Below are 18,364 nucleotides of genomic sequence, written 5' to 3'. Positions count from 1 at the left end.
TTTTCACATACTTCATAGGAACACAAAATTGCACCTGCAACACGGTCAGCTGACATTGAAACAGCTGATTGTTCTCCGGATCCTATCCACCTTATTACCACATTCGCCATTAGGATAAAGTAATTCTCTGGTTGGCAAGCAAAATCTGCAAGTACAAAATCACAGCACCTTGCTCAACCCTGGATTCAGCACAAGCCTCAACTTTTGATCCAATAGGACTGGTGACATCTGTGTCTACTGCATCCTCCTTATTGGAAACCATTCTGAGAAATGTTCCTGAATTTAAACATTGTTATATAAATGCAAGTCAGTTTTACCTCAGAGGAATCCCCATAATTCATTTGAAGGTTCACTGCTGAAGGTTCAGTCCCAACAAATAGTTTATCATTGTCCCTGGATGTGCCACATAACTGACCTCACTTTCTGCTGGACCCCTTCCTCTAACGGACTACATTGAGAAAATAATGATATGTTGATTTTCTTTTAGTTTCAGTGATGCACTTTATCTTACGTCTTAATATTTGCATCACAAGATATTTGGCAGTTGCAGTGGAATGCTCCAGAATTTTAACCGCAGTCGATATGTTTAGGTAGTCAAGAGATACAGAGAAACTGCTTTCATATTGTGTTTGCCTTCGGATCTTATTCAGGCAGGAACAACTGAAAGTGAAGTGCTTTGCCTGTTGCTGGGGGAGGCAGTGGTATTGTTGCTGAACTAGTAATCCAGAGACCCAAGGTAATGCTTTGGGGACCTGGGTTCATATGCCACCACGGCAGATGGCGAGGTTTGAGTTCAACAACAATCTGGAATTAAAAATCTCATGGTGACTATGAAACCATTGTCGATTGTGATTAAAACCGGTTCACTAATGCTTTTTAGGGAAGGAAATCTGCCATCCTTACCTGGTCTGACCTACATGTGACTCCAGACCCACAGAATGTGATTGACTCTTATTTGCTGTATTTACTTTCAGTTTGTGGAAAAGCTTTTGCAATAGCTGGTTTCTCATATGTTACCTTTCTTTTCTGCCTAGATCCTATAAAACAGGGAGTCAATTCCCAGAATATCACAAGGAGACTGAACGAGCAACAATTAATTTTATTGGAAATAGAAACTGCAGTCTTTTATGATGAATGTTCTTCAACCTTGGGGGAAATACTATTCCAGTCCTTTCATTTCAATGGATCAAACTCGTAACGTTCTCCATGACTAAGGAGAGAAATCAGAAAGCAGTGTGATATTACTGCTACTCCTGAAACTTTGAAGTCTGTATATAAAATATTGAAATTTATTTGCTCAAAAATTAACTTTCAATGGGAATTATTTTAAGAAACCTAAATGTTCTACTGCACCAAATAACCCCAATTATGTAAATATACGCACCGAGATCGCAATTTTGGTAAACATTGGATAGCAGTGGTTCAAAGAATGGTTTAAGAGTCCTTCCTATTGATTTCCTTTGTCCCCTTTCTTTTCTTCTTCTGTATTATTATTTTGATCCTTGTACCCATAATTCTTGATACAGCCTGCTTGCCAGGACACTGTCTTCCCATGTGAGGCTTTCTAAGAGAACTTAGCAGAAATATTTAGACCTCGGAAGTGAATGGAACTCTGTCGCCTGCTTGCTGAAGTGGAAGTACTGCTCTATTGTTCTGAGAGCAGTGAGTACCTGGCACATACTTTGCTGTAAGCCTGAAATTATGCTGAGTCTGCAGAGAAAGTAGACAACCTTGTCAGGGAAAACAATCACAAGCCTGCAAGGAAGAAGTACCAAAACAAAGGCCTGAACCTCAGAAAGACTTTGAGTAGAAGGTATCCCAGTGCATCAAAGACCCTTATCTTTTTATTTTTATAGACATTTTCTTTCCTTTTTTGCCACCTATTCCCCTCTGTGTTGTTTGTCTGTGTGTGTTGTTTGTCTGTGTGTGGGGTGAGTTAGGAAGGGGAGGGGGGGGGGGGGCATTGGGCAAGGGCTAGTAGATAGTCAGTTGCATTTTTTGTCCATTTAGTTATAATACTGTCCATAATGAAAGATTACTTCTGTTAAAATTGCAAACCTGGTGACCGTAGTTTATTGGCCTCAACCAGAAACCTTGGGTATTTTCCATAAAATCTAATTCCACCTGTGTTGCGGCTCTGGGTCAAGTAGGGCTGGAATTGATTACACACAAGCCCAGGGCATTGTTCCAACGGGCGCACCTTTTTTTTTCTAAATTTAGTGCATCCAATTATTTTTTTCCAATTCAGGGGTCAATTTAGTGTGGCCAATCCACCTAACCTGCACATCTTTTGGGTTGTGGGGGTGAAGTGAAACCCATGCAGACACGAGGAGAACGTGCAAACTCCACACTGACAGTGACCCAGGGGCGGGATTCAAACCCAAGTCCTCAGCGCCGCAGTCCCAGTGCTAACCACTGCACCACCATGCTGCTCCTAACAACAGGCACACCTGCAGGTGAGGGATATGAGCGATATTTCACTGCAATTTGTGGTGTAAGACATGCCCACTATCAGGTACAGGTTACAAATACTGAGATTGCTTGCCTATAGAGTATTGCCTGTGACAAATTCCTACAGTGCAAAAGGAGGCCATTCAGCCCATCAAGTCTGTATTGATCCTCTGAAAGAGCAGCCTATCTAGGCCCACTTCCCCGCCATATCTCCATAACCCTGCAACCCTACCTGATCTGCACATCTTTGTGATGCTAAAGTGCAATTTATCATGGCCAATCCACCTAACCTGCACATTTTTGGACTGTGGAAGGAAACCAGAGCACCAGGAGGAAACCCACGCAGATACGGGAGGAAGTGCAAACTCCACAAAGACAGTCACCCAAGGCCAGAATTGAACCCGGGTCCCTGGCGCTGCGAGGCAGCAGTGCTGACCATTGTGCCACCATGCTGCCCTGACAGGGATGTCCAAAAATCAGGTACCGGGATACTCGGCTTTGCCAGCAGCACACCCATGCCCATGGATGCGCCGATGGCGTGGGATCGCCGCAATGGGAAACCCCATTGGCTGGCTGCCGGAACAGAGGATCCCGCTCCCAGCGGGAGAGCCCCTGCAGGAAAATGGGGCTGGCGAGACGGAGGATCTCTGGCAATTTGGATCATTAAATCATAATTTTTATGATAGTTTCATGATTTTTATGTAAAAAAATGCAAACTTTAGAAAATTCTTGCAAAACCAATCGAGGCTAAAATGTTCTCTAAGTTTCCAAGATGCACTCTTGGGCCAAATATTGGCAAATGAACTGCCTTGACGCACTTTAACTGCGCAGAAAAGATTTTAAATGATCTTAATGATCTGGATCCGGGGACCAAATATAACATTTCCAAGTTTGCAGAAGACATTACATTAAATACGATTGTGTGTTGTGGGGAGATGCAAAGAAGCTTCAAGAGACTTGGTGTGTGGGTAAAAACGTGGCAGATGGAATACAATGTGGAAAAATGTGAGGTAATCCACTTTGGTGGGAGAAGCAAATGTACAGGGTATTTCTTAAACGGTGAGAGATTAGAAAGTGTAGATATGCAAAGGGGCATTCATGTCTTTGTCAATTAATCACTGAAAGCTAACAGATAGATGCAGCAAATAATTAGGAAGGCTAACGGAATTGTTAGTCTTTATTGCAAGAAGATTTGAGTACAGGAGTGGCAAAATCTCGATTTAATTATATGGAACCTTGGTGCGACTGCGCCTGGACTACTGTACGCAGTTCTGGTCCCCTTGTCCAAGAAAGGAAATTATTGCCATTGATGGAGTGCAACAAAGGTTCATCAGACTTGTTCTCGGGGCGGCAGTATTGTCCTATGAAGAGAGATTGGACAAACTGGGCCTGTATTCTCTAGAATTTTGAAGAATGAGAGCTGATCCGATTTAAAACGGCAAAATACTTAAAGGAATAGACGGGGTGAACGCAGGGAAGATGTTACCCTTGGTTGCGGAGTCCAGAACCAGGGGCACAATTTCAAAATAAGGAGCCACCTTGGACTGAGGTGAGAAGAATATTTTTTACTCAGAAGGTTGTGATTCTTTAGAATTCTCTACCCCAGAGGGCTGTGGAAGCTCAATTACTGAATATGTTTAACACAGAGATAGATAGGTTTCCCATAAAAGGATGTGGAGATAGTGTGGGAAAAAGACATTCAGGTGGATGAGCAGTCATGATCACATTTAATGGCTGAGCAAGCTTGACGGGCTGAGTTGCCTTCTTTGCTCCAATTTTCTTCTGATAATACTGAAGAAAACTCTACGGCTCATCTGACAGACATAATAAGTAATGTGCTTAAATGTTTCTAAAATATCTTTCCTGGACTAACCACCTGCTTTGTGCAACCTCACTCCTATTATCTTTTGCTAATGTCCCTGATTTTGTGTCGATCTGAAACAAATTAACGAGGTCCAAGTGATTTATTAGCTTAAGGATGTTGAATAGTGTGAGCCCTCAGTCTTCTCTTGTTTAGAGTGAATACTCCCGAGCTCTTTGTTTGCTCCTTACAATAATCGTTATTAGTGTCACAAGTCGGCTCACATTAACACTGCAGTGAAGTTACTGCCAAAGTCCCCTAGTCGTCACACTCCAGCGCCCGTTCAGGTACGCTGAGGGAGAATTCATAATGCCCAAATTACCTGACAAGCACGTCTTTAAGGACTTGTGGGAGGGAACTAGAGCGCCCGGAGGAAACCCATGGAGACTCGCGGAGAATGTGCAGATTCCGCAGAGACAGTGACCCAAGCCGGGAATCTAACCTGCTTCCCTGGTGCTGTGAAGCAACAGTGCTAACCATTGTGTTACTGTACCGCCCTATAACTAAGTGCTTTAAATTAGATACCCAGGTGCTTGTCGTTTTCTTCACTGCCTCCATTTTCTAAATACCCTCACTGGCGACAAGAATTTCACATAATACACCAGGATGTCTCCATTCCAAAGCCTGGTACCAGCCTCCCCGAACAGGCGTCGGAATGTGGCGACTAGGGGCTTTTCACAGTAACTTCATTTGAAGCCTACTTGTGGCAATAAGTGATTTTCATTTCATTGTAATCAACTCATTGCTTCCAGATATTTGCACTTGACTCCTCTAATCATTGATCTAAAGATCTGGTTAGCTATCTTAATCCACCAGGACATTGCACTGTTAGTGTCAGTGAGCGATCTACCAATACCCAGTACTTTTGTTGTGTACTGTGGTCAAAGCTATAAAACTTTTAGTCCTATAATATTTGCTTTTCTAACCTTGTTACCTCGTATTTTATGGTTGGTTTGCACTGTGCCTTGGAGTGGTTGGATGAAGGATCAAACTTGTCAAGTTCTTGTGCATGGCGAGGAGAACATAGGTATCAAAAAAACCCTGGGCTCCTCTTACATGGGTAGGCACCTCAAAGGTAACAGTGGAACCAATCTTTAGACTGGAACAAGTGGATGGCAGAGAGGATCTGAAGAATGAAGAAAAACAATGTGGAGGGGGACAAATTATTGCAAACTGCAGTTACTTCAATGAATGACTGAAATTTTCTAAATGCTTGTTTTGCATCAACATCGAACAAAGAGGTCAATTTGCAAAGTTTCTGCAGGTTTAGAGATATAAGATTGTATCACTGATCATATACATTGCCATCATCATTATTTGAGAGTGTCAGTTGGAGAGATCCCATGCCATGAGATGCAGTTCAGTGTAATGCTGCTGTATAAATACAGATAAGCTGTACTATTTTGTTCAGTTTCTCAGTTTCAAATAATAAATGGCTACTTCAATTATGAGCCACGAAATTATATTAATTATATCTTTAAAGGTATATCTGAAGAGGTTTTTTTCTCCTACTATTTGAGTTACATCTCCGTATGAATAACTTAAGGGCAGCACGGTGGTGCATTGGGTTAGCCCTGCTGCCTCACGGTGCCGAGGTCCCAGGTTCGATCCCGGGTCTGGGTCACTGTCCGTGTGGAGTTTGCACGTTCTCCCCGTGTTGCCTTGGGTTTTGCCCCCACAACCCAAAAATGTGCAGGCTAGGTGGATTGACCATGCTAAATTGCCCCTTCATTGGAAAAAAATAATTGGGTACTTATTGGGTACTTAATAATATAAGAGTATGAATAGCTTACAAATCATGATCCTTCTCTGATGTGGAAAAGGACCAGAGCTGACTGTGGGCCTGAGAATGCTCATCCTCCCTTTTTTTAAATTTGTTCCCGGGACGTGGGCATCGCAGGCTTTCCAGCATTTATTGCCCATCCCTAATTGCCCTTGAGGAGCAGTTAAGAGTCAACCACATTGCTGTGGGTCTGGAGTCACATATAGGCCAGACCAGGTAAGGATGGCAGATTTCCATCCCTAAAGGACTTTATGCGTGTCAACAATGGTTTCATGGTCATCACTGGGCTTTTAATTCCAGATTTTAAAATTTAATTCAAATGTCACCATCTGCAATGAATGGATTTGAACCTGGGACCCCAGAGTACTCTGGATTATTAGTCCAGTGACTAGTCCACTGCGCCACCACCTCCCCTGACCAGGATCAGAAATAACCAACTCACACTTCCTGAGTCCCCTGGCTACCCTTCCTCTGATCTCAGCCGCCCATACATTTGTACTTGGTGTATGGGTAACACCAGCAGCTCACCCCTGATTGACTCCACTGAGGGCATTAAATGTCAGCAGTGCAAAACAGCCTTGCAATGAATTCTCAGTCAAATTTTCACTGCACGGCTTTTATTTTTTCTATTGACTTGGAACACTTGTTAAGTTTTTTTTAAGGTTCAAAGCAAGCAAAAGTGGGAGTCGGATGAGGAAACATGTCTCCAAACAGAGTCTGAACTTTCATTCTGTGAACTTAAGCGGAAAGATAAGGCGTGGTGAAAAATCTGCTGCTGAATCACTCTGAACCTGTTCCACGGTGCTGGCATTGACCCCATGACAACGCTGAGTGGAAACCAGAGACATGTGTCGGCCAGACAAGCAAGGGTTAGCAGGTTCCCTTCCTGGAAGGGGATTAGTGAAGAAGTTGACCACAAATTATATGATTTATTAAATTCAGTCTCACAATTTTCCACAGGAGGACTTCAACACATGTAGTTCATTACTGTAACCAAAAGAGAAAATGCTGGAAAATCTCAGCAGGTCTGGCAGCATCTGTAAGGAGAGAAAAGAGCTAACGTCTCGAGTCCAGATGACCCTTTGTCAAAGCTTTTCCAGCATTTTCTCTTTTGGTTTCAGATTTCAGAATTCGCAGTAATGTGCTTTTACCCAGTTCATTACTGTAACCACATCAGCATACCCTTGTCCCTTGATTTTCCACCTCCAACTATTTGGAAAAATGCTGGGAATCCCAGAAAAAAAGACCCGTGGACTGAATTGTGGGGATTCTCTGTTTTGCCGGCAGCCTGGGGGTTTCCTGATGGAGTGGGGCTGCCCCACAACGGGAAACCCCATTGGCCTGCTAGTGAAGCGGAGAATCCCAAAGGCGTGCCGCACCGGAAACCTGGTGCGGCGGGACAGAGAATCCCGCTCATGGCTCTGGTCATGTTAAGTCCATTCCATGCACTTCGACACACGTTTGGAAATATTCTGAAGGGCAGCAGAGTGCATGGGCATTATTTAACTAGAAATCAAATGCAACTGCACAATGGTAGAGTGAAGGAGCAGCCTCGCTCCAGACAGCAGGAGGAAATAGGTTCGGATTCGGCCTCACCAAGTTCCCAGCCACTTTGTGAGGGCTACATTTCCATCTACTGATTCAGAGAAAACCTGTGTCAGGATGGGTGAAAGTGAGGTGTGTGTGTTATGTGTGTGTGTGAGAGAGACAGGGGAGGTGGGGGTTTGCAAATTGAGGAGTTAAAAACCTTAAAAGATGTTCCAATGCTTCCTCATATCCCACATGTTCCTTCATGCAATCTCTTTTCCCCCATGTCCCATCCATGTTCCCTCATATCCTTCATTTGTGATGACTGACCATTTAAAGGCAGCAATGTGAGGAGCTGTTATTTTCAGCTGCTGACGCTCTTGTCAGTTTGATTGGGGCGACCTGTAAAATGGCTCTTTCAGAGGCTGAGTTTCCTGGTTGTTGAAATAATTCGGGGTGGTTTACAAAGGGTGGTTAAAATAAAACTTTTGGAATTGGCGGACAAGTTGCAGTTGAATTTATCAGCTGGGGCGAGGAAGATAGAGATAATTAAGACCGCTCAGCATTTAAGCATGGCAAGAATCAATGGAATTAGCTGAAAATAAAATTACAAATGAAACAATATGAAATAGCAAAAAGAAACAGAAAGAGCTTTTCAAAGGGAAATTGAAATAAGGAAACGTGTTGTGAAATGAAATGAAATGAAAATCACTTATTGTCACGAGTAGGCTTCAATGAAGTTCCGGCGCCTGCCCGGGGAGGCTGGTACGGGAATCAAACCGTGCTGCTGGCCTGCTTTAAAAGCCAGCGATTTAGCCCAGTGAGCTAAACCAGCCCCTGGAAGTGGAAAGATAAACAAGGGAAGAAAGGGAAACGGAGAGCGAGAGAGAGAATATCAACTTAGGTTGGACTTGGAGGCAGAAGTTCAGAAAATTCAAGAGGGAGGAGTAACCATTCACAGTCCAAATCCTAGTCAGGATATATTTAAATATGTTCAAGCACTGGCACAGTTGGAGGAGAAGGATGCAGAAGCATTTTGCATCTATTTTGGGAAAGTAGCTAAACAATTGAATTGGCCAAAAACCACATGGGTATTGTTGGTTCATTAAAATTAGAAGGTAGAGCTGGTGAAGTATTTGCATCATTGTCAAAGGAAGAATCTTTGGATTTGGATTTATTGTACACGTGTACCGAAGTACAGTGAAAAGTGTTCTGTGTACAGTCCAGATTGTTCCATACTTGAAAAACATAGGACATACAATAAATACACATGTAAATACATAGACATAGACACCGGGTGAAGCAGATGGAGAGTAGTGCTACTTAGAAGGGACGATGCGTGGAGAGATCAGTTCAGTCCATAAGATGGTCATTCAGGAGTCTGGTAATAGCGGGGAAGAAGCTGTTTTTGAATCTGTTAGTGCATTTTCTTGGACTTTGTATCTCCTGCTAAAGAGAGAATAACCTGGTTGGGAGGGGTCTTTGATTATGCTGCCCACTTTGCCAAGGCAGCCGGAGGTGTACTCAGAGTTAATGGATGGGAGGCAGGTTCGCGTGATGGACTGGGCTGTGTTCACGACTCTCTGTAGTTTCTTACTGTCTTGGGCCAAGCAGTTGCCATACCAGGCTCTGATACAGCCAGCTAGGATGCTTTCTATGGTGCATCTTGAAAAATTGGTAAGTCTATGTTGAATTTCCTTAGTTTCCTGAAGAAGTATAGGCGCAGTTGTGCTTTCTTGGTTGTAGCGTCGATGTGGGTCGACCAGGACTGATTGTTGATGATGTGCACACCTAGGAATTTGAAGCTGTAAACCATCTCCACCTCAGCACCATCGATGCAGATAGAGGTGTGTACGATACTTTACTTCCTGAAGTCAATGACCAGCTCCTTAGTTTTGCTGATGTTGAAGGAGAGATTGTTGCGTAATCTAAGGTTAATATAATTAATCTGATTAATCTAATCTAAGGATTATGATGAGGTGAGAAAAGTAATTTTAAGGGCATATGAACTAGTGCCAGAAGCCTACAGGCAGAAGTTTAGAAGATAAGGAAAGAACAAGGTCAGACGAAGATACAATTTGACAGAATCAAACAAAGTAATTTTGATAGGTGGTTAAGAGCATTAAAAATAGGTCTGATGTATGAAGCTCTTAGGGAAATGATAATTCTGGAGGAATTTAAAGATTCACTTCCCTCAGTAGTGAGAACTCATGTGGAAGAGCAAAGAGTTAAAACTGCTAGACTGACAGCAGAAATGGCAGATGATTTTGAACTATTTCATAAATCAAGGTTTGTTTTCAACAACATTTTCAGACTGTGAAGTGTAGAAACTGCGGGAATAAAAAATCCACAGCTAGTCAAGGCAAATGAGGTATAATTTGGGACATTAAAGAGATTTTGTCTCAGGTAAAAATGGAAATTTATGTGAGAGATATAAGAAAACTCAGATTTTTTCATTGTAATAAAGTTGGACACACAATGTCTTTGTGTTGATACCTTAAGAAAAGTACTGGGAATACAGATGGCTGTATTCTCCGTTCCTGAGATGAATTGTTGGTGCTGGGGCTGTATTCATGGACTTCTATGACAGCAAAACTATCATCTGGACAGATTCAACAACCATTGAGGGACTAGCATTCGTACCACATGGAAGACAATCGATTCCAATGAGAAATGGTGCCTGATTTGCAAATGACACTTAGGAGGCTGACAGGCTGCAGCCACATATACACACTTCACTCCCCACACACCCATCCCAGCCAATAAGATGGCACTGGTTGCACAGAAGCACGCCAATATGGCTGATGGGTCAGCTGGGGCCAGAGGGCACCTGGGAGGCGGTGGTCTGGGGGGCACCCATACGACCCATGGACCTAAGTTCACAGTGGGCAGTCAGCGACATGTGCAGCTGCATGGCTGCCTTGCCGGCTGAGGCAATGATGTTCTGTGCCCATTGATCCTGACCTCACAGCCCACCTCCTGGCCACCCCCCAGCTACTCCCCCCCTCCCCCCCGGCCCTGGCAGATGTCCCTGGCCAGCTGCACAACTGTCAACAAACTATGGCGATGTTGGATACTTTCCGTACCCCCTTTCTACCCCTCAATGGGATTTTCCTTCGGTGCGATTTTCATGGGGTGTTTCCAGATTGTTTGGTAATGAGATCACAAAGCCAAGGTTAAGACCGGAGGAGTAGAAACCAAGTAGTAAAGATAGGGAGCCTCAGGTTCAGTTATCAGAAACAACCTTTGACCAGATGGTTGATAAAGAACAAGAGCAGATGATGCAGATATGAACGGAAATAGAGTCTGAATGTACGCCAGAGTGTCTTCACGTTAAAAATAATGTGTTAATGAGAAAATAGAGGCCATTACATATTCAGGCAGATCGGAAATGGGCAGAAGTTGATCAAGTTATAGTACCAGTGGGTTATAGAAAGGAGGTGTTGCAGGTAATGCATGGGGTTCCAATAGGGCCGTATTTAAGAGTAACGAAAACTCAGGCGAAAATACAAAAAGATTTTGATTGGCCTGGACTGCATAAGGATGTGGTTGACTTTTGTCATACATTTCACACATGTCAAGTGATAGGAAGACCTCAAGTGGTAATTATACTAACACCCTTAAAACTCACTCCAGCTTTTGAGGAACCGCTTACTAGGGTCCAAACTGATTGCGCGAGTCTGCATCTTAGGACAAAAATTGGGAATCAGAATTTATTGACCATAATGGATGTGTTTACTAGATTTCCGGAGGCCATTCCATCATGAAATATTCCATCTAAGAGGGTTGTAGAGGAGTTAGTCAACTTTCTTGTCTACCAGGTACAAACTCACAAGAGAAATCCAATTAGATCAGGGATCAAATTTTATGTCAAAGTTATTCAGGTAAGTTATAGATAGCTTTGGGGTAAATCAACTGCCTATTATCCAGAATCGCAAGGAGCATTGAAAAGGTGGCACCAAACACTAAAGACCATGTTGAGGGCCCATAGTCAGTATTATCCCGAGGATTGGGAAAAAGGAATTCCATTGGTACTATTTGCAATTAGGGATGCACCTAAATCCTTTTATTAAAAAAAATTATTCACATTTTTCATTTTGTACAATGGAAAATAACAGAACAGAATAAAACTCAAATTCACATGCACAGAAATCTTGGGGAAAGAACAGAACTTGTGTGCATGATTCCCGGTTGGGTCACTGTCTGTGCGGAGTCTTCATGTTCTCTCCGTGTCTGCGTGGATTTCCTCCAGGTTCTCCGGTTAGTTCCCACAAGTCCCGAAAGACGTGGTTGTTAGGTGAATTGGACATTCTGAATTCTCCCTCTGCGTACCCAAATAGGCGCCAGAGTGTGCCGACTAGGGGATTTTCACAGTAACTTCATTGCAGTGTTAATGTAAGCCTACTTGTGACATCAATAAAGATTATAGATGATTATAACTTATTGAGTTAGCTTCCAGAGGAGAATCAGAGGAACCTGAAAGAGCTATTACAAATTCATGGAGCTTTATGTAGGAACAACCTAGGAAGTACAGGGTGATTATACATGATGTAGATGTAAAAAGTTCTGTTCCAATTAAGCAACATCCATATAGACTGAATTCATTCAAGTTGACGAGGGTTCAAAAGGAGATTGAAAGCATGCTTAGGAATGATATTGAATAGGGCAGCATGGTGGCGCAGTGGGTTAGCCCTGCAGCCTCACGGCGCCGAGGTCCCAGGTTTGATCCCGGCTCTGGGTCACTGTCCGTGTGGAGTTTGCACATTCTCCCCGTGTTTGCGTGGGTTTCGCCCCCACAACCCAAAGATGTGCAGGCTAGGTGGATTGGCCACGCTAAATTGCTCTTAATTGGAAAAAACGAATTGGGTACTCTAAATTAAAAAAAAAGGAATTATATTGAAATAAGTTACAGTGAGTGGAGCTCAGCATTTGCGATGGTTTCAAAACCAGGTGGAATGCAACGATTCTGTGGAGATTATCGGAAAGTCAATGCAGTGCCAAAGTCAGATTCATATCCTATTCCGTGTTTGGACAACTGTATTCAAAAGGTAGAACAAGCAAATTTCATTACCAAAATACGAAAAGGATACTGGAAAGTAACTTTATCTGAAAGGAAGAAGGAAGTTTTGGCTTTTGTCACACCAAATGGTCTGCACCAGTTTAAAGACATGCTGACTGGGATGAAAAATGCACCCAGCAACATTGGAAAGATTAACCAATAAAGTCATTTCTGGACTAAAGAAATGTGCAGTGTACATAGACAATCTGGTGGCATTCACACATGGAAGAAGCATTTGAAGAAATTAGATTTCTGGGCATGAGTGGTTTCTACAGGATATTCCTGAAAAGTTTAGCAGTGTGGTTGCTCCACTGACAGCTTTTGAAAATGAACAGGAAATTTCAATGGACGCCAGAATTTCAGGAGACATTTGATAATTTGAAAACTGTGTTGAGCACAGCATCGGTTTTGGTGACACCACATTATGACAAACAATGTTAAGGTGGCCACTGATGTGTGATGTGGCCATTGGTGCTGCATTACTACAAGAGGATGACAAAGGGATCGAAAGACCTGTTAGTTAGTTTTCAAGGAAATTCAATATACATCAAAAGACGTATTCAATAGAAAAAGAAAATTGGGTTTGGTATTGGCAGCATTTTAACATTTATGTTTCTAATAATTCATTAGAGACAATTATTTATATCGACCATAATCCCTTAAAGTTTCTAGAGAGGTTTAAAGATCGGAATGCAAGACTGTTTAAATGGGCTTTATTTTTTAAATAAAGTTAGAGTACCCAATTTTTTTTTTCCAAGTAAGGGGCAATTTAGCATGGTCAATCCACCTAACCTGCACATCTTTAGGTTGTGGGGGTGAAACCCACGCAGACACGGGGAGAATGTGCAAACTCCACATGAACAGTGATGCAGGGCCGGGATTCGAACCGGGGTCCTCAGTGCCATAGTGCTAACCACTGCGCCCCATGCCGCCCCTTAAATGGAGTTTATTGCTACAACCATTTAACTTATAAATTATACATGTAGCAGGAAAATAGAACCAAATTGCAGATGCTCTATCGCGACTTTGAAATGGGAGAAGAATGGAACATCAAACATTGATAAGCCTTTGGAAAGTGAAGTCATGTTTTCATATCGCTGGTTCATTTATTTTTAAGGGGGGAGGTGTGATGAATATAAAAAATTGTCAAATTTTATAGCTTGTATTTTTGAGGTAATGTTAAAACCTGGGTTAAAATGCATACAGCCAGTGTGTTTATTGGAGGGGTGATTAAAAGTAAGATAGATAGATAGATAGAGAAATACAGCACAGAACAGGCCCTTCGGCCCACGATGTTGTGTCAAACTTTTGTCCTAGGTTAATCATAGAATTTTGGACACTAAGGGCAATTTATCATGGCCAATCCACCCAACCTGCACATCTTTGGACTGTGGGAGGAAACCGGAGTACCCGGAGGAAACCCACGCACACACGGGGAGGATGTGCAGACTCCACACAGACAGTGACCCAAGTCAAAATCAATTGTGAAGCAATTGTGCTATCCACAATGCTACCGTGCTGCCCTTAAGAAGAAATTAATCTACACTCCATTATTCTACCCTAATCCATGTACCTATCCAATAGCTGCTTGAAGGTCCCTAACGTTTCCGACTCAACTACTTCCACAGGCAGTGCATTCCATGCCCCCAATACTCTCTGGGTAAAGAACCTACCTTTGACATCCCCCCTATATCTTCCACCATTTACCTTAAATTTATGTCCCCTTGTAATGGTTTGTTCCACCCGGGGAAAAAGTCTCTGACTGTCTACTCTATCTATTCCCCTGATCATCTTCTAAACCTCTACCAAGTCACCCCTCATCCGTTCTAATGAGAAAAGGCCTAGCACACTCAACCTTTCCTCGTAAGACCTACTCTCCATTCCAGGCAACATCCTGAAAAATCACCTTTGCACCTTTTCCAAAGCTTCCACATCCTTCCTAAAATGAGGTGACCAGAACTGCACACAGTACTCCAAATGTGGCCTGACCAAGGTTTTGTACAGCTGCATCATCACATCACGGCTCTTAAATTCAATCCCTCTGCTAATGAACGGCAGCACACCATAGGCCTTCTTCACAGCTCTACCCACTTGAGTGGCAACTTTCAAAGATCTATGAACATAGACCCCAAGATCTCTCTGCTCCTCTACATTGCCAAGAACCCTACCGTTAACCCTGTATTCCAAATTCATATTTGTCCTTCCAAAATGGACAACCTCACACTTGTCAGGGTTAAACTCCAGCTGCCACTTCTCAGCCCAGCTCTGCATCCTATCTATGTCTCTTTGAAGCCGACAACAGCCCTCCTCACTATCCACAACTCCACCAATCTTCGTATCATCTGTAAATTTACTGACCCACCCTTCAACTCCCTCATCCAAGTCGTTAATGAAAATCACAAACAGCAGAGGATCCAGAACTGATCCCTGCGGTACGCCACTGGTAACTGGGCTCCAGGCTGAATATTTGCCATCCACCACCACTCTCTGTCTTCTATCGGTTAGCCAGTTCGTTATCCAACTGGCAAAATTTCCCACTATCCCATGCCTCCTTACTTTCTGCATAAGCCTACCATGGGGAACCTTGTCAAATGCCTTACTAAAATCCATGTACACTACATCCACTGCTTTACCTTCATCCACATGCTTGGTCACCTCCTCAAAGAAGTCAATAAGACTTGTAAGGCAAGACCTACCCCTCACAAATCCATGCTGACTATCCCTAATCAAGCAATATCTTTCCAGATGCTCAGAAATCCTATCCCTCAGTACCCTTTCCATTACTTTGCCTACCACCGAAGTAAGACTAAGTGGCCTGTAATTCCCAGGGTTATCAGTGATCGTGCTGGGGAATTGTTTTGCTAATATATATATATTAAAAGCATTTCACCTGTTTGCAGATAGATAGCTAATGTAATATTGTTGCAGTTTGAACCTTGCTAAATAAATCAAGGTACATCTTGTAACAAGAGACAAAATGATGCTGTGTGCTTTGAGTGAAGCTGGTGAAGCTGGGAGGGGCCAGGTCTGTCTGGAAAACAATGGTTGCTTACAGGACTCAAATGGTTGCTTACACGACTCAAAGGTAAGCAGAAGGTTCACAGATTGGTCCGAAAATGTTTCTGTCTCTAAGGACCCTGCACCAATTATTTATTAAAAAGTGGTATTTGAAATATATGGGTTTGCTTAATTGGAACATGGTGGCAGGTATCCGGAAACAAGTTGTAATTGTTAACCGTAAAGCTATATCCTTGCTGCTAATGTGTTTAATTCTGTGCTCAAAATTAAGTTTGTTTTTAACATAAAAGCTGTCTAGTGACCAGTATCAACACTCCTATGGTGCAGTAACATTTCCTCACAGTTTTACCAAATGGAAATAATTGGGTTCTAGTCTGGGTTCTTAACTAAAATTGGGGTTCTTGTCTGGACCCATAAAACTTTGATGAACTGTCTCCAAGACGTGGCTCAATAAGCAAAGTTTAGACAGCTGCAGAGGGGACTGGGAGCTTTGTTTGACATCTGTATTACCTTGTAATAGCTTATTCTTTATTTAATGTAGGTTTTCAATGCCTGTGTGGTTATTTGAACAAGATTAAGAGTCTGAAGTGGATGAAAGATACCAATATTGATCCTATAAGTGGATATAGTTAACACTTTTAAGAGGTTATAGGCACAGCAGGTTTTTCAACGTTTATTTTTAAAACGTCTGTTTATATTATAAGACCGTAAGGCACAGGAGCAGAATTAGGCCACTCGGCCCATCAGTCCGCTTGCCATTCAATCATGGTTGATATTTTTCTCATCCCCATTCTCCTGCCTGCTCCCCATATTGTCAGCTTCATGATCCTGTGAATGACTTGCCAATGGTTCAATGATTTTTCACACAGTTAATACTGGGAGAGTGGATACTGAAGCTACATGGTTGAGCATGAAGGAGTATGGAGTAATGGAAGGAGTATGGAAGAAGCAAGGGGATAAAAGAGGATGCATGGGGCAATATCAGGGGACATGGAAGGGGCATGTGGAATATATAAGCGCATGGAGGACATGAGGGGGCATGGAAGGAGAATTGGGGTGAGAGGGTGTGGGAATGTCAGGGGCATGCAAGTGACACAAGAGCACATGGAGGGGGAATGCGAGTGGGTGGGGGAGTTCAGAGTCGTGAGGGCCAGGATTCTGTCAGTCATCCATAGAACTGACCTGCTGTCCCACAGAGAGGAAGCAACCTTTCGAACAGCCTGCCATGTCACCCTGTTACCTCCATCGCTACCATGAACCTACCTGGCAATTGGTAGGCCAGAAGCTTTCCCATCCACACTTCAAAGAGGCAAAAATTCTGAGAGAGTGGGAGGAAGTGATGGGTTTGGGACTGCAAGGTCTGGAAACAGCCCGATTCATGTTTCCTGAAGCAAAGGAGGTGGGGCCCAATGAGTATAACAGCTTCACCAGAAAGTAATTTTTCGTTTCTTTAAATAAACCACCAATGGTCACTCTGGCAAGTGGCCTGTGCATAACCACTGTGGAACAATACTGTCCCCCTTGTGATTGATGTAGATATTTGTCCATTCATGTGTGCTCTCTCGATCTTCTCAAAGGCAGCCCAGACTCTTAGTAAGAGGATGTCCGGCATGAATTATTAAACTACTTTAATATGCAAGGTGTGATTATACAGAGAAATAGTTATGATCAGGTATAATTTGCTTTTAACAGAATGCAAAATAATGAAATCACACTTTTGCACAACAATGCAAAATCTTGCTAGGCAAAATGCATTGTAATTAATCCCCTGCATTCTAACTTTATTGCAACCTTTGTTGGACCTCATTGCCAGAACAGCATTCTATTTCAGAGGCCTGCCTTAGTGGCTTCCTGATCCGAGTGTCTGATTTGTTTTCTCCCATCAGAAAGGAACACAGATATGAATGCTATGGATGTGAGATATTCATCAATTACCAAGTTGGGATAATGAATTGTGTATTACTTACATTTGTACAGAAATCAACTTGCGTAACCATTTTATGGTGAGTGACTTTAATCCAGCAGAGGTGGTGCAGACAGTCAGAAATCCTGGAGTTACTTTTTGTAGGATGTGGGTATCACTGTCAAGCCAGCATTTGTTGCCCTTTGCTATTTGCCCATCAACTGAGTGGCTTGCTGGGCCATTCCCCAGAGGGCTGCAGATCTGGACTTGCATGTCGGCCAGAACAGACAAAGGCGGTAGATTTCCTTCCCTAAAGGATACTAGTGAACCAGGTGGGTTTTTACAACAGCCGACAATGACTCCACTTGCATTTTTCACCACCTGCCGCTGTGGGATTCGAATCCAGGTCCCCAGAGCTTTACCCCGGCTGTCTGGATTACTTGTCCCGTGACAATACCATTATGCCATGAAGGTAAAAGCAAATTACTGAGGATGCTGGAATCTGAAACTAGAACAGAGAATACTGGACAATCACAATCTGATTCTATTTCCAGTTCTCCATGGGCAGCACGGTAGCACAGTGGTTAGCACAGTTGCTTCACAGCTACAGGGTCCCAGGTTCGATTCCCGACTTGGGTCACTGTCTGTGCGGAGTCTGCACGCTTTCCCTGTATATGCATGAGTTTCCTCCAGGTGCTGCGGTTTCCTCCCACAGTCCAAAGATATGCAGGTGAGATGGATTGGCCATGATAAATTGCCTTT

The 18,364-nt window shown here is 43.0% G+C and overlaps 1 protein-coding gene across 4 annotated transcripts in view; it reads left to right on the top strand.

Moving 5' to 3' along the window:
• The window catches only part of LOC119978719 (complement decay-accelerating factor-like), a 66,292-nt gene extending 64,865 nt beyond the window's left edge, over positions 1-1,427 (top strand). For all 4 annotated transcript variants that reach the window (XM_038820553.1, XM_038820554.1, XM_038820555.1 and 1 more), the window contains one exon: positions 1,035-1,427. In XM_038820553.1, coding sequence (XP_038676481.1) covers positions 1,035-1,131 — 97 coding nt within the window. In that variant the 3' untranslated portion in view covers positions 1,132-1,427. The remainder of the gene's footprint in view (positions 1-1,034) is intronic.
• Positions 1,428-18,364: the final 16,937 nt, after the last annotated feature.

This window comes from Scyliorhinus canicula, chromosome 15, assembly GCF_902713615.1.
Source record: "Scyliorhinus canicula chromosome 15, sScyCan1.1, whole genome shotgun sequence".
NCBI classification, from domain to species: Eukaryota; Metazoa; Chordata; class Chondrichthyes; order Carcharhiniformes; family Scyliorhinidae; genus Scyliorhinus; species Scyliorhinus canicula.
This window is presented reverse-complemented; position numbering and strand designations above follow the sequence as displayed.